The 22,876-nt window shown below is 47.5% G+C and overlaps 2 protein-coding genes across 4 annotated transcripts in view; one reads left to right on the top strand and one right to left on the bottom strand.

Moving 5' to 3' along the window:
- The window catches only part of ITGAL (integrin subunit alpha L), a 43,142-nt gene that overhangs the window by 1,303 nt on the left and 18,963 nt on the right, over nucleotides 1-22,876 (top strand). For all 3 annotated transcript variants that reach the window (XM_043560053.1, XM_043560054.1, XM_043560055.1), the window contains exons 2-17: nucleotides 4-106; nucleotides 786-880; nucleotides 992-1,059; nucleotides 2,450-2,567; nucleotides 2,693-2,823; nucleotides 3,947-4,092; nucleotides 10,261-10,396; nucleotides 10,551-10,701; nucleotides 14,749-14,822; nucleotides 14,903-15,035; nucleotides 18,693-18,847; nucleotides 19,170-19,307; nucleotides 19,767-19,964; nucleotides 20,111-20,241; nucleotides 21,772-21,932; nucleotides 22,038-22,189. In XM_043560053.1, the coding sequence (XP_043415988.1) occupies nucleotides 4-106; nucleotides 786-880; nucleotides 992-1,059; nucleotides 2,450-2,567; nucleotides 2,693-2,823; nucleotides 3,947-4,092; nucleotides 10,261-10,396; nucleotides 10,551-10,701; nucleotides 14,749-14,822; nucleotides 14,903-15,035; nucleotides 18,693-18,847; nucleotides 19,170-19,307; nucleotides 19,767-19,964; nucleotides 20,111-20,241; nucleotides 21,772-21,932; nucleotides 22,038-22,189 (2,090 nt within the window). The remainder of the gene's footprint in view (nucleotides 1-3; nucleotides 107-785; nucleotides 881-991; nucleotides 1,060-2,449; nucleotides 2,568-2,692; nucleotides 2,824-3,946; nucleotides 4,093-10,260; nucleotides 10,397-10,550; nucleotides 10,702-14,748; nucleotides 14,823-14,902; nucleotides 15,036-18,692; nucleotides 18,848-19,169; nucleotides 19,308-19,766; nucleotides 19,965-20,110; nucleotides 20,242-21,771; nucleotides 21,933-22,037; nucleotides 22,190-22,876) is intronic.
- Nucleotides 12,421-19,679, bottom strand: LOC122471449 (40S ribosomal protein S27-like). The gene is made up of 2 exons (XM_043560057.1): nucleotides 19,668-19,679; nucleotides 12,421-12,816 (listed from the first exon to the last, which is right to left on the bottom strand). Exon 2 carries the CDS (start codon nucleotides 12,793-12,795, stop codon nucleotides 12,541-12,543), a length of 255 nt encoding a protein of 84 aa, XP_043415992.1. The 5' UTR covers nucleotides 12,796-12,816; nucleotides 19,668-19,679; the 3' UTR covers nucleotides 12,421-12,540.

Below are 22,876 nucleotides of genomic sequence, written 5' to 3'. Positions count from 1 at the left end.
CAGCCCAGGTCTCCAGCTACAACCTGGAAGTCCGCCACGTGCAAAACTTCTCGTTCCCACACGCCGGGAGGCATTTTGGGTACCGCGTTCTGCAGGTTGGAGACTGGTGAGCTGCCTCCCAGGGCCTCCCTGCCCTGCGGAGTCAGGACAGGCGGCCAGGATCCCAGCCCCGGGTGGGCCAGATGGGGAACCAGCGGGTCCCCAGGGTCTTGCCGTCTCACGGAGTCGGGGTGGGATTTCTCGGAAACAGAAGCGAGCCCGTCAGATAAGACGAGGACAGCCCATCTTTAAAGCTCCACATAAGTGTCTGACGGAAGAGTAAATATCACAGCCCCTAAAAGGCTTTGCAACGCTTCCTAGATTTCCCACTGGCCCTCCGACTAGGCAGTGAGCTCCCTGACGGCAGGGATTTCGCTTCTCTTTCTCCCACCTCATCCCTAGCGTATACCCCAGCCTAGCACGTCGTAGATATGCTACTGAATTAATGCTACTGATGAACTGAACTGAATTTGAACGAACTCATAATGTGACATTGTCCCACATCATTCTCTGGACCTCAGTTTTTCTAGACAATAAATGGAAAAAGATCCTTAACTTTCCAGAATTTTGACGTATTGGCTTATCTTATCTGGGATTCCACAGGGAAGGGGTAGGAGCTGAGGAGCCTCCCTGAAAGGGAGTGGCTGCATTGCTTTGAGATTCTTGTGGATCTGAACCCTCAGTGGGTGGGAGTGGGTGGGTAAAAAACGGGACAACTCAATCTCACAGGCGAGATTTCTCATCAGGGTTGTCGTAGGAGCTCCAGGTGAGGGGAACAGCACAGGAAACCTCTATCAGTGCCAGGCAGGCACTGGCCACTGCATCCCAGTCAGCCTGCATGGTGAGTAACTGGTGAGAAAACTGGGAGGAATGGTGTCCCAGGGAAATTGAGGCTGACCCACCACACCTGGGTTGCCTAAATTCCTCCAGCCCAATCTCCTGGTGTCTACAGGTTCCAACTATACCTCCAAGTACTTGGGAATGACTCTGGCGACAGATGCCACAAAGGGAAGCCTTTTGGTAAGAATTTTGTACAGTGTGATATGAGAGCCAGTGAAGCTTGATGCTAAGGGAGATTGAGAAGAAGAAAGGAAAATGGAATAAAGATCCTGTAGAAGATTAAAAGCATCAGAGAGACTCTGATTCAATCAGTGTTTATTAAGAATTGAATATGAGCCAGTTATTTTTGAGACCCAATATCAGTTTTTTCCAAATATGAAATATCTGTGACCTCTGATGTACAGAGATGATTTTTGGTGGTATGCAAGCGTTTAATGTTTTATAGTTACATTTTTATTTAATGTTTTTTTTTTAGGAAAAATATACAACACATCAAATTCATGATTTCTTGGATTGAATTGCTTGGGATGAGGCTAAAGTTTTAAGAAAGTAAATTTAAAGTAAATAAAATATCAAATAAATAATAATATGCCTGAGACACCCACATGGCAGAAATTGTCCCATGGTACACAAATGCCTGACGTTTGGGAATCACTGCTTTATCTTTTTTAACCCTTGAGACACTCGGGTAGATAGGGATCAGTATACACATTTTACACATGAGGAAGCAAAACCAAAGAGGTTAAGAGACTTGGCCAAGGTCACATGGTTTTATTTTATTTTATTTTTTATCAAGTTTATTTATTGAGAGAGAGAGAGAGAGAGAGGCAGGGAGAGAGGGAGAATCCCAAGCAGACTCCACACTGTCAACACAGAGCCAGACGTGGGGCTCGAACTCACAAACCACGAGATCATGACCTGAGCTGAAATCAAGAGTCAGATGCTCAACCAACTGAGCCACCCAGGTGCCCCAAGGTCACATGGTTTTAAAGAGGTAGAGCCAGGATTGGAGTCAAATTCCCATTTGATTGTAAGCCCATTGGTCTTTACAGTTCATCCCAGAAGCATCTTCTGACACAGGTATGTGAGAGATAGAAGGCTAGCTGAGTGAAATATTTACCCAGTATTTAATTTGAGCTTGTTTACTTAGATGTTATTAACATGCCAGCTGATGTGCTGGGTTCTGATGGGGTCAGAGGAGTGAGATACAAAGATGACATGAGCTCTGACTTTCAAGAAAAATTGCAGCTTGGCAGGAGAGATAGTCATAAATGAAAGAAACAACACTGTATATTCCGGGAATCGTGAGTGATTTGGCTTAAACACAGAATGTGTGATTGGGAATGGAAGAAGAAGGGCCTGGAAATGTGGGGTAGTGCTCAACTGTAAACGATATGAATGCCAAACTCAAGAGTTTAGACTCTGTCCTCTAGGCATAACCAGTTGGATGTGGGGAGTGAGGATAGGGGATGATGACTCTGAAGGTTCTTGTTCTTGACTGATGATGCCCAAAAGACACACAGGAAAAGGAAGCCCTAACCCTTCTTTTTTTAACCTTTGCTTCCTTCAGGCCTGTGACCCTGGACTGTCTCGGACATGTGACCAGAATGTTTATCTGAGTGGCCTGTGTTACCTTTTCGACCAGAATCTGAAGGGTCCTGTGCTGCAAAGTCATCCTGGTTATCAGGGTAAGGAGCTGGGGATCTAATGGGTAAAAATCTCTCCCAAGTGGTTGCTCATAAGAGGGAACCAGCATGGGCAGGCCAACCCATGGAGACACTTCATTAAGTCCCTTTGTGTCTGGTCTCTGTAGAATGTATAAAGGGCAACGTAGACTTGGTATTTCTGTTTGATGGTTCAATGAGCCTGCAGCAAGATGAATTTCAGAAAATTCTGGACTTCATGAAGGATGTGATGAGGAAACTCAGCAACTCTTCCTACCAGGTAAATATATTAATTAGCTTTTCTGTTTGTAGGCAATACATGCCTACTTGAGCTAGCTTAAGGCATAAAAAAAATTTAGCATGAGGTATCTCCAGAATCTAAAGCCACGGTGTAACTGGACCTCTGGAAGAGTCAAGAACCAGGAAGTAAAAAGCTTGTAGGATTTTCCTTAGTTCTCATTTCTGTTTCTTTTTGGCTTTTGCTTCCTTCTTCTCTCTTGCAGACTAGCTCCCTCAGCTTCTTTGGATCACATGAGACTGTGGAAAGCTCCCAAGTTCACATGTGAAGGTTTCAGGAGGATGGGTTGTTTTTTGTTTTTTTTTGTTTTTTTTGTTTTGGCCTCTCAACCAACCCCTCCCTCTGCAAATTCCAAATTCCCAGAGAATAGATTCTGACTGGCCTAGCCTCAGTCAAGTGGCTCTCTCTCTGTGGCCCAACCAGCTGTAGTCAGTTTAGCAGGGTCATTCAGCACAAATATGGTTACTAGAAGCCATCCCCACTGGTGAGGCAGGCTGACCCAGAGGATAGGAGTTCAGCAGACAGCACGACGTAAGGGATCAGAGGCTTATTTAATTTTATTTCTGTGTTTGTGTATATATTACCTCATTTTCAAAAGAATGCTTTGAGGCAGGGATGTGGAGTTGGGTTCCCCAGGTCTCGGATAAGAAATAGATTGGAGTATTCCTTGGCAATCAAAAAGAATGAAATCTTGCCATTTGCAACAACGTGGATGGAACTAGAGGGTATTATGCTAAGCAAAATTAGAGAAAGACCAATATCATATGACTTCACTCACATGAGGAATTTAAGATACAAAACAGATGAGCATAAAGGAAGGGAAGCAAAAATAATATAAAAACAGGGAGGGGGACAAAACTTAAGAGACTCTTAAATATGGAGAACAAACTAAGGGTTGCTGGAGGGGTTGTGGGAGGGGGGGATGGGCTGAACGGGTAAGGGGCACTAAGGAATCTACTCCTGAAATCATTGTTGCACTAGATGCTAACTAACTTGGATGTAAATTAAAATTAGTTAATTAGTTAATTAATTAAATAAAAGAAATAGATCGGAACAGACAAGTGGGAAGGGATATGTAATGCCGTTTCATTTCTTCTTTTTCTAGTTTGCTGCTGTTCAGTTTTCCACGGAATGCAAAACAGAATTTGATTTCTTGGATTATGTTAGGGTGAAGAACCCTGATGCTCTGCTGGGCAAAGTAAAACATATGCGGCTGTTGACCAATACCTTTCATGCCATCAACTATGTCATGTGAGTCCCCTTGTGCAGGAGAGAGCCCACTCTTTGTTGGCTTCTTCGGGTTTCAGGGTGTAGGAACTCAACAGGTGGGCTCAGCAAGGGGCGGGTTATTGGAAGAATTCAAGTGGAGCTATTTTAGTACAGTTTCTTCTAACTGTAAGTAACAGAAACCTACTTTATACGAACTAAATCCCCCAGGGCAGTTCTTGGGAGGATGCAGGGATAGCTCATAAACCTTTGGGGCAGGGAGTATGGCCAGACCTCGTGAGGGACTAGAATTAAGACTTGGAAAGTGATTGTGAACATGGAAGCCATGGTAGAGTCCCATCATAGATGGTGATCGGCTTCTGGAGTCAGTGTGTGAACAAAAATCTCTGATAGTCAAAATTGTCCTTGAAGAATTCCTTGAACTGTTCTAAAATTTGACATATTCAAGTCCACGTTGGAAACTAGCATATCCTGATTTCCTAAATCTACTATAGAAGTTTTTTTCCCCCAGAGTTGGACCAGATGGCTTTATTGTTATTGTTGTTGTTGTTGTTGTTTTTGGTGCAAAAAAAGGTGGTTTTATTAAAGCACAGGGACAGGACGCACGGACAGAAAGAGATGCCAGATGGCTGTGTTTAAAGTGAGGCCTAGATGAATGTAGCTGGAGTGTGTTGAAGGGCCATATTATGTATTTTATTTATTTTGTTGTTATTGTTAAGGGCAATAAACAAGACATTTACTTTTCATACTCATTTGGGGGAAAGGAGAAAAATCAGTATGCCCTACCCCATGATGCTCTTTCTGAAGGAGTCACCGTTCATCCCATAGAATTGGATAAGTTGCTTGATCTGAAGGTTTTTGTACTTTTAATTCATGAAGAGAACTTCCTGTGACGAGAGTGATCAAAGGGTGAGTCTTTGTGGATGGCTTTGCTGGTGCACAGCCAGGCTCCCTCTCTGAGTGAAGCTTTTCCCACACTGGCCACACAGATAGGGTATCTCTCCTGTGTGTGTTTTGCCTTGCAAGATACGATTCCTCCTGGTGTAGAAATGCTTCCTGCATTGTATGCAGCATAGGGTTTCAGGCCCGTGTGGACTCTGATGTGAACAATTCAGCTTCCTTTCTGACTGAAGGCTTTTCTACACTGATCACATCTATAGGGGTTTTCATTGCTGTGAACTCTTCTTTGAACAGCAAGGTTACTTTGATTCCTGAAGTTTCTCTGACAAACAGCACACTCATAGGGTTTCGGTCCAGTGTGGAGTTTTTCATGAACGGCCAGACTACCTCGTTGACTAAAGTTTGTCCCACACTCCTTGCACTGATAGGGCTTCTCTCCTGTGTGTTTTTGCTGATATGTGACAAGATTGCCTTTGCCCCTGAAGCTTTATCCACAGTGGGTCCACTCAAAGGGCTTTTGACCAGTGTGGATTCTCTCACGCAAGGTTAGACTGCCTTTTTGCCTGAAGGATTTTCCACAGCCCTGACACTCACAGACCCTCTGCCTCACTCCAGGTGAATCTTCCTGTAGTGTCTTTGACTCTGGGGATTTTTGTTCCAGCTTCTCTCTTCTGAAAGGGTTCTGGAAATCCCTTTCAGAATCCTGCGGCCTCGGAGTGAACATGTTTGTGTTGGGCTTCTGTCCTCACGTGCACTGAAAAATGCTACATTTGGGGCATATCTGCCACGGCAATCCAGCAGGGTAGCTGTTGGAAATCCAAACATGTCCACGCCTGTTGTATGACCTTCATCACCACCTCTTCAAATGATCCTTCCACGGGCTGTTCTTGAACACCACCGTGGCCCTTGCCCACAGACGGACAGAGGCTAGCACGAGCCAATAGCAGTGCCAGCACAAGCGGACCAAACTACAACTCCCAGGAGCCCGTTTGTTTATTTTATGTATTCATTCATTCATTCGTTCGTTCGTTCATTCATTTCATTTATTTTTTTTTTAAGTAGGCTCCATACCAATCGTGGGGCTTGAACTAGCAACCCTGAGAATTCAGTTGAGAGCTGCATGCTCTACTAACTGAGCCAGCCACGCTCCCCCATATTGTATACTTAAAAAAATACTTACCTTGGGGGTGCCTGGGTGGCTCAGCCAGTTAAGCGTCTGACTTCGGCTCAGGTCATGAGCTCATGGTTCGTGGGTTTGAGTCCTGTATCGGGCTTCTGTGCTGACACTCAGAGCCTGGAGCCTGCTTCGCATTCTGTGTCTTCCTCTCTTTCTGCCCCTCCCCTGCTCATGCTCTGTCTCTCTCTCTCTCTCAGAAATAATAAACATTAAAAAAAAAAAAAAAAAAAACCTTTCCTGGGGCACCTGGGTGGCTCAGTCAGTTAAACGTCCCACTTTGGCTCAGGTCATGATCTTGCAGATTGTGAGTTCATGCCCCGCATCCGGCTCTGTGCTGACAGCTCAGAGCCTGGAACCTGCTTCGGATTTTGTGTCCCCCTCTCTCTCCCCCTACCCACTCTCACGTTCTGTCTCTCTCTCAAAAATGAAGAAACAGGGGCGCCTGGGTGGCGCAGTCGGTTAAGCGTCTGACTTCAGCCAGGTCACGATCTCGCGGTCCGTGAGTTCGAGCCCCGTGTCAGGCTCTGGGCTGATGGCTCAGAGCCTGGAGCCTGTTTCCGATTCTGTGTCTCCCTCTCTCTCTGCCCCTCCCCCGTTCATGCTCTGTCTTTCTCTGTCCTAAAAATAAATAAATAAACGTTGAAAAAAATTTTTTTTTTTAAAATGAAGAAACATTAAAAAAAATTTTTTTAATTTTTTTTTAACGTTTATTTATTTTTGAGACAGAGAGAGAGAGAGCATGAACAGGGGAGGGTCAGAGAGAGAGGGAGACACAGAATCCGAAACAGGCTCCAGGCTCTGAGCGGTCAGCACAGAGCCTGATGCAGGGCTCAAACTCACGGACCGCGAGATCATGACCTGAGCTGCAGTCGGCCGCTTAACCTACTGAGCCACCCAGGCACCCCTAAAAAATTTTTTAAGACCTATAGTTATTTATTTTGAGAGAAAGAGACGGCAAGAATGGGGGAGGGGCAGAGAGAGGAAGAGATAGAATCCCAAACATGTTCCACACTGCCAGCACAGAGCCCGACACAGGGCTCAAACCCACGAAACCATGAGATCACGACCTGAGCCAAAACCAAGCGTCCGACGCTTAACCGACTGAGCCAGAAATGCCCATCTTTCAACATTAAAGTGGCTATGAAAACTGGAAACGTGGAAACATGGAAGCAATTTGGGGAATAAGAGAATTATGTCTTCCATCTCATGCTCCCCTGGGCACACACTCAAATCCATTGAAAGAGCCGCATGGGCCTCCTGTGCTGTGATGCTTGTTTTTCACATTTTCATTCCTTTGCTGGGCAGATATAGTTGAATTTGCATTAGTTACACATGCAAGTGATACAGGTCCTTAAGACTCTACAGATGTGTTTCCACCTCTTTTCTTCTGGGGCTCACTTGACCTGTCCTGTCTGCTTCATTCTTCTCTGTCTATGGACAGCTTTGGTGGGTCCGTGGCAAGCCATGTCCATGGAAAAAATAGCAGCCTCAGTTCCTCAGTTCGGATTAGCAACCCGAATTCCAGCTTCCAGGAGAGAAAATCTGATTGGCCGAGCCTGGGTTAGGTGTCCACGGGTCCATCCAGCTCTGCTCTGTGGCATAAAGTCACATAGCACAGATGTGGATTCTGGGGTCCCACCTCTGTAGGAAGGGGGCAGTTTCTTAGAGAAAGAGGTCATGATAGGATGGAAAGGTACCCCAAAAGGTGTCAACTGCAGAAGCAAAAAGGAGCAGCCATAGAAATATATTTTATAAATATTTCTTGACTACCTGACTGTGTGCCAGGCAGTATTCAAGGCCAGGACTTGGCTAATTTTTTCTGAAAAGAGTTGGGTAGTATATTTTAGGCTTTCTGGCCACATCTAGTATCTCTTGCATATTCTTCTTTGGTTTTTTTTGTAATTCTTTTTAAAAATAGATAAAAGCCATTTTTTACACATGGACCATACAGAAACAAGCTGTGGGCTGGTTTTGGCCATGTATGCCAAGTTCTAGGTTCTGGGAATAGAGCAGTAATTGAAACAAAAATCTCTACCCTCTCGAGGTTCAACATTGTATTAGGGGAGAGAAATGCAACAGATAGGATAAAGAAGTCAATTTGATAATATAGTAGAAGATGTCAGTTTTATAAAGAAAAATAAAGCAGGGGTGCCTGGGTGGCTCAGTCGGTTAAGCGTCTGACTTTGGCTCAGGTCATGATCTCGCGGTTCGTGGGTTTGAGCCCCGCGTCAGGCTCTGTGCTAACAGCTCGGAGCCTGGAGCCTGCTTTGGATTCTGCGTCTCCCTCTCTGTCTGTTCCCTCCCCTGCTCTCACTCTGTCTCTCTCTCTCTCTCTTTCTGTCAAAAATAAATAAAGATTAAAAAAGAAAAAAGAAAAAGCAAGCAATATTCAGTAGGAAGATGAGGGAAGGTTACCTGTGAGCAAAGACTCGTTGAAGGTGAGGAAACTGTCCCAGGCAGAGGGAATAGCAAAGGCCATGAGATGAGAATGTGCTTGGGAGGCTCCAAGAACAACCAGGACACCAGTGTGGCTGGAGAGAAGTAAATAGGGGTGGAAGTAGTAGGAGGTGAGGTCAGAGAGAACCTGGGAATCCAAGTACTTAGGGACTTGGAGGCCATAGTGAGGACTTTGGCTTTCCCTCAAAGTGAGAAGACAAGTCCATTGGAGGTTTTGAGCAGAGGGGTGATCATCTGATTTATGTTTTTAAAAGGATCCCTCTGGCTGCTATTAGCCTGTGGAGGGGGCAAGGATGGGAGCAGGGAGGCCAGGTAGGAGGCTACCGAAAAATCCAGATGAGAGGTGATGGTGGTTTAAACCAGGGTGGAAATCAGGGCACCTGGGTGGCCCAGTTGGTTAAGTGTCTGACCTCGGCTTAGGTCGTGATCTCATGGTTCGTGAGTTTGAGCCCCACGTCGGGCTCTGTGCTGACAGCTTAGAGCCTGGAGCCTGCTTTGGATTCTGTGTCTCCCTCTCTCTCTTTCCCTCCCCTGCTCACTTACTCACACGTGTGCTTGCTTGCTCTCTCTCTCTCTCTCAAAAATAAATAAACATTTTAAAAAATTTGGAACCTGGGTGGAAATCCATGAACAGCCATGAGAGGCCATGTCCGTGTGGACAGAGTTTGGGGAAACAGTTTGCATCCAAGATAGAACAGGGGTCTCAGCCCTGCCTGTCAGAGCTCCTCCATTCTAAAGCTTCCAGGGGGCTTTCCTGCCCTTCTCTCTGCGTCTCTCCTCCACCTGCCGCCGCAGCCCCTCTGTGTGACTTTGAGCTTCTGCTCCCAAAGCAGGTCATGTCCTAAGTCAGGGTTGTAGACCTGCTACTCTTGGGTTAATTGTCCATCTCTGTTGGCTGTGGGGTGGGGAGGATCAGATGGTACACATAGAGCTGCTGTCCCAACAGAAGCCGTGGGCACCCTCTCTTGCTTCAGAAGGAGGCTGTGGACAGGTGGGACTTTGGAGCCTTGGCCTGTCCGACACTCAGTACTCCCGTCCTCCTTTTATGTCACATGCACTGAGTGCCTACTCTGTCAGGAGCCAGGGATACAGCAGCAAATCAGACGTGGTCCTTCCCTGAGGAACTCACGGTTTGGGGAAAACTGACATGGAAACAAGTCCCTTCAGTCCCCTGGGAGACTTGCTGTAGCAGAGTCTACAGGCGGCCTGGCGATGGTGGGGGAGGCAGGGTGGATAGGGGGTGCTAGATTAGCTTGCTCTGGAAAAGTAACTTCCCAGTTTTCTCCAGCCGTGGAGACCGTTTTCCGCACTGAAATCTCACCTGGATCCCCAGCATGTCTAACTGGTGAAAGAGTAGTTGCGTGTGGTTGAACTGGAGCGTAGGAAGCCCAGATAGCTCCTCAGAAAGCCTCCCTGTCGCTGCCCGTGGGCTCTGGGGACAGCCCCCTGGCCGCCCAGAATTCTGTGGAAGAGCAGGGTCGGCGAGGTAGGGTTAGGTAGGCGGTTCAGAAGAGAACTTTGAAGGCTGGGAATACCTGCCTGGGGGATGGGAGAAGGGCTTTTGCATAATCAGCAGGACAGTGACTTAATGAGCTGGATGAGTCAGGGAGACCATGATCTGGAGGAGTCTTTCACATCGCCCGCCTTCCTGGACACAGGGAAAAGGTGTTCCGGCAAGACCGGGGGGCCCGGCCAGATGCCACCAAAGTGCTTATCATCATCACTGATGGGGAAGCCACTGACTCAGATCAGAACATTGACTCAGCCAAAGACATCATCCGCTACATCATTGGGGTACGGGCCCTGGCCCCTGGCTTGTCCCCTCTTTCCTCTCCTGTTCCTGAACCCCCACTCCCCTTTCTCCTTGGGGCCAGGGCTTTGTGAAAATATTAGAAAATTGGTCTGTGATTCTGGGAATGCCAGCTCTCCACTCTTTACTCCCTCACAGATCGGAAAGCATTTTGAAACCAAGGAAAGTCAGGAAACACTCCACAAGTTTGCCTCAAAACCTGCAAAGGAGTTTGTAAAGATTCTGGCCACATTCGAGAAGCTTAAAGATCTGTTCACTGAGCTGCAAAAGAAGATCTATGCCATTGAGGGTGAGTGGCTGACCCGGGGAGAGAGAGTCTGGGAAGTTGTTTACAGAAACACTTCTGGGACATCAGACTAGAGACACAGTAATAATAACGCGCGCTTATGGAGTATCTAACGCTGTGTCAAGAGCTCTCCTGGAATAGGACCTCAGGAGGAAATTTAGGCGAGGATGCTTTAAGGACCAGCCTCTGTTTCCCTCTGAAATTCCATCTTCTTTGGAAAGCTCAGCTTGGTCTGGGGTGGAGCCAGAATTGACCCCTATTTTGCTGGTGTCAACCGAGGGCTCTAGAAAGACTATAATTTCGCCCCCTTCTCTGCCAGGTCCCTCATTTTTACTTATCTTCAAATTACTTAAGACGGGCAAGTGGACAGCGGCTGAGTGCAGGGAGCCCATGGGCCCTCTTGGCCCAGAATAAAAGGTTATGACTGTAGCCTCTGGATAGAACACTTGCCTTGGAAGGGTAATTCCCCAGGAATCCTAGTCTGCTGAAAGGTACATGATTCTTTCTGGGAAGGCCCTTTTGCTAGGACACAGGCTTGGTGTTCAGTTCAGTTGAAGAAGCAATGTATATATGATTTTTAAAATATTTATTAATTTTTGAGAGACAGAGTGAGACAGAGCACGAGCAGGGGAGGGGCAGAGAGAGAAGGAGACACAGAATCTGAAGCAGCCTCCAGGCTCTGAGTAAGGCATCAGCCCAGAGCCTGACGCAAGGCTTGAACCGACGAACCGTGAGATCATGACCTGAGCCGAAGTCGGACGCTCAACCGACTGAGCCACCCAGGCTCCCCGAAGCTATGTATATATAACAGGATTGGGTAGACCACTCAAGAATCCACTCTGTCGGGGGGCCTGGGTGGCTCAGTTAGTTAAGTGTCTGACTCTGGATTTTGACTCAGGTCACGATCATGAGTTTGAGCCCCTCATCAGACTCCAGGCTAACAGTGTGGAGCCTGCTTCGGATTCTCTCTCTTCCTCTCTCTCTCTCTCTCTCTCTCTCTGCCCCTCCCTACTCTTTCTCTCTCTCTCTCTCAAAATAAATAAATAAACTTTAAAAAAAAAAAAAAAGAATCCGTTCTGCCTGTGCTGTGTGACCTCAGCCAGGTCAGTTTCTCTCCCTGAGGCTCTTTCTCTGCTGAATGGGGATAATACCAATGTCACAGCACTGGAAGGTTTAACTGTTGTTTTAGTTTCCTAGGGCTGCTGTAACAGAGCACCAAAAACTGAGTGGCTTAAAGCAACAGAAATTTACCATCTTGCAGTTCTGGAGGCCAGAAGTCAGAAATGAAGTGTTCAGCAGGGGTGTGCTCTTTCTGATGGTTCTAGAAGAGAGTGCTTCCTTGCCTCTCCTAACTTCCAGTGTTCGCACACAGTCCCTAGCATCCCTTGGCTTGTAGCTACATCCCTCCTGCCACCTGGCCATCTTCTCTCTGTGTGTGTCTCTCTGTGTCCAAATTTCCCTTTTTTATAAGGACACCAGTCATATTGGATCAAGGCCTACCCCGATGACTTCATTTTAGTTTAATTACACTGCAAAGACCCTATTTCCAGACAAGGCCACATTCTGAAGTACTAGGGATTAGAACGTGAAAATGTCTTTTTTTTACAGAACACAGTTCAGGCCCTAACCACTGCTTAGCAAAGTGCTTGGTACCTCATAGGCTGTGTACAAATCGAGCTCTGATCCCCTATCCTGGCCTGCCTTTCCTCATCCTCCAGATCATATTTTATTTTATTCTATTCTATTCTATTCTATTCTATTCTATCTTATTTTATTATTATTTTTTTTTAATCCTAAATCTGTTTGTTGGGATAGTTCCCCACTCATGTTGACTCGGGGCTTTTAGTGCTGCTTCCATCTGAAGGAGCATCCTTCCGTGAGCCTTGCTTGTCCTTCTGTCGGCTGGCACAGGACGGTGGAGCAGCCCCCAGACAGCACCACGGTCTGCACGTGGCTGAACATGGTCGTGATTTTGTAGCATCCTGGGCACTTCACGCCCGTGAAGTAGGAGTTGGGGCTCTGCACCAGGCACTTCTTCTTGGGCTTCCTCTCCTCCTCTTCCGGGGACGGGGGCAGGAGGTCCTTCGCGAGAGGCATGTTCTCTTGGGCAGGTCAGCACTGCCAGAAAGTCTCCAGATCGTATTTCAGATGTCCCTGCCTCTGACAAGCTCTCACTGAACTCGAGTCTAGGTTGGGTGTCGTGGTAACGGCTGTGTGTTCCCTATCCTGGCCCCCGAGACTTCCGTTGTATTGAATCATCCGCTCCGTGTCTGCCTCCCACGCCACACTGTGAGGTCTGTCATGGCAAGCATTGTGTCTGCCTTTTGACCGTTGTATCCGTGGCACCAAATATTTAGTTGTTCTAAACATTTATTAAGAGTGAATGAACAAATCTTCACAGTAATCAGTGCGTTTCTTGAAAGCTTACAGGTAATAGACAGTTTATCTGTATCATTTAATTCATTGCTCTCAGGAGCCTTGCAAGGCCGGTGGGATGATTTTCATTGTATTAATTCATGCTTGCACCAACCAGGTACCGGGGGCCGTGAACAAGGCACTCAGGGGTAGTGTCAACATGGAGCTCGTATTCGGGTTGGATAAAGAAAAAAAAAACCAAACAGGATAATTAGAGATTATGATAAGTGCTATAAAGGAAATGAATAAGTTGGATAGAAAGGTTTATGGGGGAGTGGGGGAAGCCACTATAGATAGGCTTTTCAAGGAAGGTCTTTCTAGATGCCTTTTTGTTTTCTTTAATGGAGGTGAAATTCACTCTGAGATGATATTTGAACCAAGACACGAAAGATGAGAATCAAACAGCCATGTGAGGAATGTGGGCAAAAAGCCTTATCATCAGCTCAGGGGCCCGGAGGTGGGGGATGGGCAGGCAAGCTGGAGGAACAGAAAAAGGTCACGGTGATAGCAGTGTGGTGAGTAAATGAGAGAAGGTTGGAGAGAGAGGCAAGGGCCTTCCATTTCCTCATCAGTAGCTTGGGTTTTAATCTAAAGAGTGATGGCAAGGGTGCCTGGGTGGCTCAGTCGGTTAAGCATCCAACTCTTGATTTCAGCTCAGGTCATGATCTCATGGTTTGTGGGTTTGAGCCCTGAGTTGGGCTCCATGCTGAGAGTGCAGAGCCTGCTTGAAATTCTTTCTCCTTCTGTCTCTCTGCCCCTCCCCACCCCTCTCAAAAATAAATAAACATTTAAAAATATGTTTTTTAAATAAACAACAAAGAGCAATAGCAAGTAATGAAGAGCTTTTTAAGAAAGGGAAATGTGTGGTCTGATATACATTTTTAAAAAAGATTACTCCAGGGGCACCTGGGTGGCTTGGTGGGTTAAGCGTCTAACTCTTGGTTTCCACTCGGGTCATGATCTCACAGTTCGTGAGTTCAAGCCCCACATCGGGCTCCTTGCTGTCAGCGCAGAGCCCGCTTGGGATTCTCTCTCCCTCTCTCCCTGGCCCTCCCCCGCTTGTTCTCTCTCTCTCTCTCTCTCTCTCTCTCTGTCTCTCAAAATAACTAAATAAATAAACGTTAAAAATAAAAAAAAAATTAAAAAAAAGAAAGATTACTCCAGCTTGCTCTGTGGAAAATAGACATGACAAGAAGAAAGAAGTCAGAGACCAAGTAAGTAAGCTGCTGCAGTAACTAGGCAAGGGAGCAGAGTGGCTTGGACCTTTGTGGCGGCAATAGTGACCCTTCAGAAAAGGGGGCAGACGCATTGAAGGTAGAACCATCTTGACTTGGTGATGTGTTGGAGGAAGAACAGGAAGGGGAGAATCAGTCTGGTTCGCCAGGAGGGGTGGGGGCTCCAGCCCTTGCAGCGGGGAAGCCTGAGCGGGAACAGAACTCCAGGGCTCCATCTTGGCCGTGCCGAGTCTGGGGCTTGTGCACTTGTGCCTAAGTCACTGCCCAGTCTGACTGTGATGTGGGCTCTTCCTTCTGTGTCCAAAGGTCGGTCCCATGCTTCTTTCTCAATCTTTTCTCCAGTATCACTGTCCCTGCTGCTCCCTGGGGGTCCACCCATGCTCTTTACCTTGTCCCCCAGGCACGAGCAAACAGGACCTGACATCCTTCAACATGGAGCTGTCCTCCAGTGGGATCAGTGCTGACCTCAGCCAGGTGAGTGGCGGGCCTGAAGCAGGGGGCTGGCGGACATTATGGGAATGTGGCTGAGCCTGCTCGTCTCCTTCCCTGGGCAGGGTCATGGTGTCGTGGGGGCAGTCGGAGCCAAGGATTGGGCTGGGGGCTTTCTAGACATGGATGCCAAACTGCAGGATGATAGATTTGTTGGGAATGAACCGCTGACACCAGAAGCAAGAGCAGGATATTTAGGTAAGTACTTTTCTTTTCTGCTGAGTTCTTTTGATCTTAGGGGCCAGAGTCACTGAGACCAACTTTCAAAATAATAATGAAAGCAATTAATCAACCAGCATGAACAAACTCAGAGTTTAAATATAGCCATAACATTCTTAATTTTTCCCCTAGTAGCCCCTCTGCTGTGTAGTAATCATGTTTTTATTCTCTGTATTTTATGATGGTTAGACAGCGGGTTTTTAAAAAATTTTTTTAATGTTTATTTATTTTTGCAAGAGAGAGTGAGAATGTGCAAAAGGGGGAGGGGGAGAGAGAGACACAGAATCCAAAGCAGGCTCCAGGCTCTGAGCTGTCATCACAGAGCCAGACATAGGGCTCGAGCTCAGAAACCGTGAGATCATGACCTGAGCCAAAGTCAGACGCTTAACTGACTGAGCTACCCAGGTGACCCTGATGCTTGGACATCTTGAGGCCTTATGAATCCTGGAGAGACTGCCCCTGCCAGGGCTAGCTAGTTCCCACAGAGAGTAAATAAATGACCTGTGAGCAGGCCTTCCACATGCCAACCAGCCAGCCCTGAGCCTGTATTCCCAACCACCTCCTTTACCATAACTTTCACACACCAAGCCCATATTCTCCCTGACCTAAATCTCTAGTCAGCCAAGGACCAGCTCTATAGACCAGAGCCGGCCAACATTGTTCAAACCATCCCATCCTAAGCTTGCTCAAGCTGGCCTATGCTACCTCACATTCCTTCCTACCAAAAGCACAATAAGGGCTCTGGGCCATTTTCTCCTCTCTCCTTCTGCTTCCTCACTGACCCTGGTGCTTCTGCCACGTGGCCCTGCATGGCCTGTCGTGCCCATGCCTCCTGCTATGGAGAGCTGTGCATAATAAACTTCTTTCAATGGCAGCGAACCTCTCTGTGTCATCTTTGCGTCTTACCCATAAATTAAATCCTGGGTACATTTTTTTTTTTTAACATTTACTTCTTATTGAGAGATAGAGACAGACAGAGCATGAGCATTGGAGGGACAGAGAGAGAGGGAGACACAGAATCCGAAGCAGGCTCCAGGCTCTGAGTTGTCAGCACAGAGTCCGATGCGCGGCTTGAACCCACAAACCATGATATCATGGCCTGAGCTGGAGTCAGACGCTTAACCGACTGAGCCACCCAGGTGCCCCTTTCATATACCCTTCTGAGGGAGACTGCTCTCCACAATTTTTTCTTTTTTCTTTCGATATTCTTTACTGAGTATTATGTGTCAGGCACTGTTTTCTTGTTTTTTCCTTTTATTTTAGAGAGAGAGAGAGCGAGTGAGCATGTGAGTCGGGGAGAGGGGCAGAGGGAGAGAAAGAGAATCTTAAGCAGGTTCCATGCTCAGTGCGGCACCTGATGCAGGGCTCGATCCCCCGACCCTGGAATCGTGATCTGAGCCAAAATCAAGAGTTGGGTGCTTGGGGCACCTGGGTGGCTCACTCGGTTAAGCATCCAACTTCTGCTCAGGTCATGATCTCATCGTTCATGAGTTCGAGCCCCACGTCAGACCCTGTGCTAACAGCTCAGAGCCTGGAGCCTGCTTTGGATTCTATGTCTCCCTCTCTTTCAGTCCCTCCCCTGCTCACACTCTGTTGGTCTCTCTCTCTCAAAAATAAATAAACCATAAAAAAAAATTTGTTTTTAAGTCGGACACTCAACCAACTGAGCCATCTGCATCAGGGGCATCAGGCATCACATGGGTGCCCCTGCCAGGCACTGTTCTAAGTGCATGGGATGTATTGACATATTTTATCTTAGTTTATCTCATTTTATTCTTATAACAACCCTGCGAGTATTTTTATTACCTTTATTTTATAGATGAAGGAGCTGAGCCCAGGAGAGTTTAAATAACTTGCCCAGGGTCACAAAACTAGTAGGTAGAACCCAGGTAGTGTAGCTCCAAAGTCTGTGCTGGTAACCACCACACTCACCCTATAGCTTCTAGTGCCTTCAGGGTGCTTTTGTGTCCCCCAGTATACTGCAAGCTAGCTGGCGGTTTCACTCACTGAAGAAGAAATAACCCAAAGTTTAATCTCTAGTTAAGCACTTGTCACACTAGACACACACACATATATACACACACACACACACACACACACACACACTGCATATATACATATATATATATGGAGAGAGAGGGCGGGAGGGACAGAGAGATGTGATTATAGATGTATATATACATATATATATGTATATATATGTATGTGTATTTTATATGTATATATAGGTATATGATTGCATATATATAACTTTGTGCCAACTATACTTCAAAAAGAAAAAAAGAAAACTTTCAACTCCTGCTAAAAAAATAAAAATAAAAAATAAATATAATCTTGGGTGCCTGTGATGCCACTATCCTTCAGATCTTAGTTTAGATATCACTAGCATAGCACAGCATTTTATATCCGTGATCTTCTTTAATCCTCAAAACCACCTTATGAGGTTCCTATTATCCCATTATTTAGATGAGAAAACTGAGTCTACGGCTATACCACCCTGAACGCGCCCGATCTCGTCTGATCTCGGAAGCTAAGCAGGGTCGGGCCTGGTTAGTACTTGGATGGGAGACGAGAAGACTGAGCCTCAGTGGCGAGGCATAATCGATTCAAGATCACACAGCTAGGAAGTATCAGCACAAGGAATAATAACCTCGTCTCTGATTTCAAAGGACAAGTTCCTAACCCCTGTGCTTCAGGAATGTTCACGAATGAATGGGAAAGTGGTTCAGCCTCTTCGCCCTTCCTGTCTGTGCCATATCATCTCGGTTGTCTCTGTTTTCTCACTCACTTGCAACTCCTCTAAGCAGAGAAGATGAAATTGAGTCAGTCATCTCTTGAATCAGAGTATTCCTACTAGGTGGATCTTGGCTCAAGCCCAATCCCTGGTCCGGTTTCCTGCAGCATTTCCTCAGACATTCCAGCAACGAAAAAACCTTGCCGCACTAGCAATGAAGTAGGAAGATAGCCTGGAGTGATAACTTCAAACAAATTTTTTTCAGGTCTCCTGCTCTATTTTTAATGTCCGCGCAGATTTTGCACTCTTCTTGCTAATATATCTCATTGTATTTTTTGATTTTTAAGAAGTGTAGGGGCGCCTGGGTGGCTCAGTTGGTTAAGCTTCTGACTCTTGATCTCAGCGCAGGTCATGATCTCACAGTTCATGAGATGGAGCCCTGTGTCGGGCTCTGCGCTGGTTGGGATTCTCTCTCTTTCTCTCTCTCTCTCTCCCTCTGCCCCTCCTCTGCTCCCGATCTCTCTCTCTCTCAAAACAATAAAGTAAAAACAACAACAAGTCAAATGTGTAGTCTCCCTTACCAGCCTTCAGGTCAGCTGAGCCTCGGGAAGATGCGCCATGGTTACCCTGTTCTGCATGGCTGCTCTTTCCTTGCATGTTGTCCACAGTTTGACAAATGCAACCTTCGACCAGGATGGCGGGATTTGTGCCACGAGAAGCATGTCGCTGCTCTTCTCAGGAGAAGGTTCTCTGGCTGTTTCAATGTAGCTTTGCTACTAACCCAGTTTTCCAGTCTCTGCCCTGTTTGCCCCTGGGTTTTACCTTTTTGCAGCAGCCATTGTGTTCCTAATTCCAAGCACCAGCCCCCTCCCATTCTCTCATTCTCTCCCCCCACCCCACAGGTTACACTGTGACCTGGCTGCCCTCCGACAAAACGCTCACATCGCTGCTGGCGGTTGGAGCCCCCCGATACCAGCATGTGGGGCGGGTGCTGCTGTTCCAGGAGCTGAAGGGCAGAGGACACTGGAGCCAGGTCCAGAAAATAGATGGGATCCAGGTGAGCGTGGCCCTAGGGGATCAGGGACACATGGGGCACTGGTCATGCTCCCTGCCGTCTGCTAGCAGGCCCTGTGCCAAGCACTGTTAGGTTCGGTTCTCACAAAGCCCTCTGAGGTAAGCTTTGTCACCTCTACTTCCCAGTTGAAGAAACTGAACCTCAGAGAACCCACCTTGTCCTAATTCATACAGGTGCTAGGTGGGGGGAGTCCAGGACCTCAACCTTCATTTGAGGGATTGGAGTAAGACGGACATGGTCCAGCTGAGGGGAGGCAGGTGTCCAGCTCGCAGGTGCTTCCTCAAACGTCTTCCTCTCCCTGCAGATTGGCTCTTATTTCGGTGGCGAGCTGTGTGGCGTTGACATGGACCAAGACGGGGAGACAGAGTTGCTGCTGATTGGAGCCCCCCTGTTCTATGGGGAGCAGAGGGGAGGCAGGGTGTTTGTCTACCAGAGAAAACAGGTGGGGACCAGGACCCTGACCTGAAGGGGTGGGAGAAACAGATCCCCCTGCCAATCCAGGTCCCAGCTACTCTGAAAGGCTTTCTCTGTCTGATCCTGGTGAATCAGATCTTTAGAACAACCGACAGATAATCGCTGATCCTTGGGTGGGTGGGCTGTGTGCAAGTGTCAAACCTTCTATTTATACGAGACCTCATTTGGTCCTCCAAGTCACCTTTTGAGTAGCTCTGAGCTTTCTTTCATAAACGGGAGCCCTGCTGGGTCACTTTCCAAAGCCCCAGGGTCACACAGACAGCAAGGGGTGGAGATGGGCCCTGAGCCCGGGTGAGTCTGCCAGCACCATACCCATTCTTTGAGGGACCACGTCTGACCTTTCTTCAGCATTCTTCCTGTTCGCGGTGCCCCACCCTGCGAATGCTTGCAGAGTGACTGAGTGACCTGTCACTTTGCTCCTTCCCAGCTGGGGTTCGAAGTGGTCTCAGAACTGCAGGGGGATCCTGGCTACCCTCTCGGGCGATTTGGAGCAGCGATCACGGCCCTGACCGACATCAATGGGGATGAGCTGGCGGACGTGGCTGTGGGGGCCCCTCTGGAGGGGCAGGGGGCTGTGTACATCTTCAACGGGCAGCATGGTGGGCTGAGCCCCCAGCCAAGCCAGGTGAGAGGCGCCCTGCCTGCCAACCAAAACCTCTTCCCAGGCACCCAGAAGCCTCCAAGCCCAGACCCCACTCCCCAGCCCGACTCTTCCTCCCACTCCGGCCTGTCCTCTCCCTAGCTTAGCATGAATTTTTCTCTTGGTCTCAGCGGATAGAAGGGGCCCAGGTGTTCTCAGGAATTCGGTGGTTTGGACGCTCCATTCATGGGGTGAAAGACCTTGGAGGAGATGGCCTGACAGATGTGGCTGTGGGAGCGGAAGGGCAGGTGATCATACTCAGGTAAGACAGGACTGCTAATCATCCTTGGAGCAGTTACTATGTAGCAGGACTCTTTTGGTCTTCCCCCAACCCTGTCACATAGGTACCCTTCCTATACAGGCTTCATGTCTTACTCCAGTTTATTTATTTATTTTTTTTTAATGTTTATTTATTTTTGAGAGAGAGAGACACAGAGCACAAGCTAGGAGGGGCAGAGAGAGAGGGAGACACAGAATCTGAAGCAGGACCCAAGCTCCGAGCTGTCGGCACAGAGCCCGACGTGGGGCTCAAACTCACAAACCGTGAGATCACGCACGACCTGAGCCGAAGTCAAGACGCTTAGCCCACCGAGCCACCCAGGCGCCCCTGTCTTACTCCAGTTTAAACAGCTACAATTCAGTGACAGACTGGGATTTGAACCCAGGCCTGTCTGACATTAAAGATCCTGTGATGGCTTTAGAACCTGGTCACCTGGATTCAGGCTGAAGCTCTGCCATTTACTTCTTGGATGATCGCACCCCAGTCACTTAGCTTCTCAGGACCTCAGTTTCCTCATCTTTGAACTGGTGAAGACATTTCCTGTCTTGACCATATCTTAGAGTTACTGGAGGCATCATGTAACATCATATAGCGAATAGACATTTACTGAGCACCTGCTGTGGAGGGCCGGGAGAGCGCAAGCGGGAGAGGGGCAGAGAGAGGGGGACAGAGAGCCAAAGTGAGCTCTGTGCTGACAGGCTGACAGCAACGAGCCCGATGTGGGGCCCTAACCCACTAGCCACTAGATCATGAGCTGAGCTGAGGTCGGACACTCAACCGACTGAGCCGCCTAGGCACCCTAGCACCTGCTGTGTCTTAATACTGAACCAGCCATTGGGTACAGACTGTGTAGGTGGGGAAATATATAATACAAGATTAAACACACAAGTAGGTGATTGCAAATTGTGGTAAGTGCCATGGGGGAAGTGAACAGCGTTCTGTGAGACAGAAGACTAGGGGAGACTTATTCTAGATCGGGTGGCCAAGAAAGGCTTCTCTGAGGAGGTGATATTTGAGCTGGGACTTGAAAGATGAGAAGGAGCCAGGCTTGCAGAAATCTGGGATGAGAGCTTTCTAGGTAGAAAGCTCAGGATGTGCTGAGGCCATAAGGCAGGCAAACATTTGACTTGGCGGGAACGTCAACCAAGGGAGAGGGTGGGAGGAAATAAGAGTGGAGAGGCAGCCAGTGTGGCATGGATAGTAACAAGTTTGGATTTTATTCTGAATATCATGTAGCATCAGTGAAGGGTTATAAGCGTGGAAGTAGCTGCCTATGTTTTCTCTTTCTGAAAGCTCATCCTTCCGTATGGAAAGCAGATCAGAAGGTTGCTAGAAGAAACCGGGAAGCCCTAGTGAATTATAATTATTATTACCATTTCAAGGAGACAGGGACGTTGAGGTCTGCTTTCAGGAAGGAGAGTCCTCTGGACTCTGGTGGTTGGAGTCCCAGGTCTGACTGGGGACTGCAGTTGAGGCCGAGAGTGAGAGAGCTGGTGGTTTTCTGCCCTGCAGCTCCCGGCCTGTAGTAGATGTCCTCACCCTGATGTCCTTCTCCCCGGCTGAGATCCCAGTGCATGAAGTGGAATGCTCCTATTCAGCCAGTAACAAGAAGAAAGAAGGAGTTAACATCACAGTCTGTTTCCAGGTTAAGCCTATTACCCCCCAATTTCAAGGTCAGTGCCATTCTCCTGCTCCCCAGAGCAGCTGCCCACCCCAGATGCAGGCTTTTGGCCCCAGGATCTGCCACCATCCAACTCCTGCCTTTTCACCCTGCCCAGGGCACCTGGTTGCCACCCTCACTTACACTCTGCAGCTGGATGGCCATCGGACCAGAAGCCGGGGACTGTTCCCAGGAGGTAGACGTGAACTCAGCAGGAACACAGAGGTCACCCAAGACGAGTCCTGCATCAAGTTCTGGTTCCACTTCCCGGTAAGGGAGCCATAGAGCTGCTGTGCGAAGTGAGGGGGCGGCAGAACTGACTGCAGTGACAGGAGACACTGGGTGCAAGGCACAGCTCGGTCACGTCCCGTGGGGTCACAGGTCTCTTGGATCTCTCTATACTATCATTTCCTCTACTGTGTAATAGTGGTAATAATACTGTTGCATATTTTCTCTAGTCCTTAATCTATGTACATCGGTGTTTTCAACATAATTACCATTGTAAAATACTTCCCATTTTTTCCCCTTTTTCCACCCATCATATATCAATGCTGCTACCCGGCTTTTCATAATTATTTTAATAGCTGCAGAATATTCAGTCACGTGTGCATCCTTATTTCCCAGGTACATGGTCATTTACTGCTAACATCCATCACAGAAAAAGGTTTTTTTTTTTTTAATACCATTTGAACAACTGCCATAATACCCAAATTCTGTTTGCTTCTAACAGTCCTGTGTGAAGTAGGGATGGTGGTAAATTCTTCCAGTCTTTTAAATATTTCATAAGAGACTGAGTGTGGGATTGGTGTATAAGATTTTGAAATTTGTTTTCAATTTTTTGTTGTGGGAAGTTTCAAATCTATAAAAGCAGGAAAAAAATAGCTTAATGAACCCCCAAATACCCATCGCCCAGTGTCAACAATTCTGAGCTCACTTTCTCAGCTCGTTCATAGCTCC

The sequence above is a fragment of the Prionailurus bengalensis genome, chromosome E3, assembly GCF_016509475.1.
Source record: "Prionailurus bengalensis isolate Pbe53 chromosome E3, Fcat_Pben_1.1_paternal_pri, whole genome shotgun sequence".
In the NCBI taxonomy this organism is placed as follows: domain Eukaryota; kingdom Metazoa; phylum Chordata; class Mammalia; order Carnivora; family Felidae; genus Prionailurus; species Prionailurus bengalensis.
This window is presented reverse-complemented; position numbering and strand designations above follow the sequence as displayed.

Coding starts and splice junctions, on each gene's coding strand:
- LOC122471449 (XM_043560057.1), bottom strand. CDS start 12,795: ATGCCTCTCGCGAAGGACCTCCTGCCCCCGTCCCCGGAAGAGGAGGAG.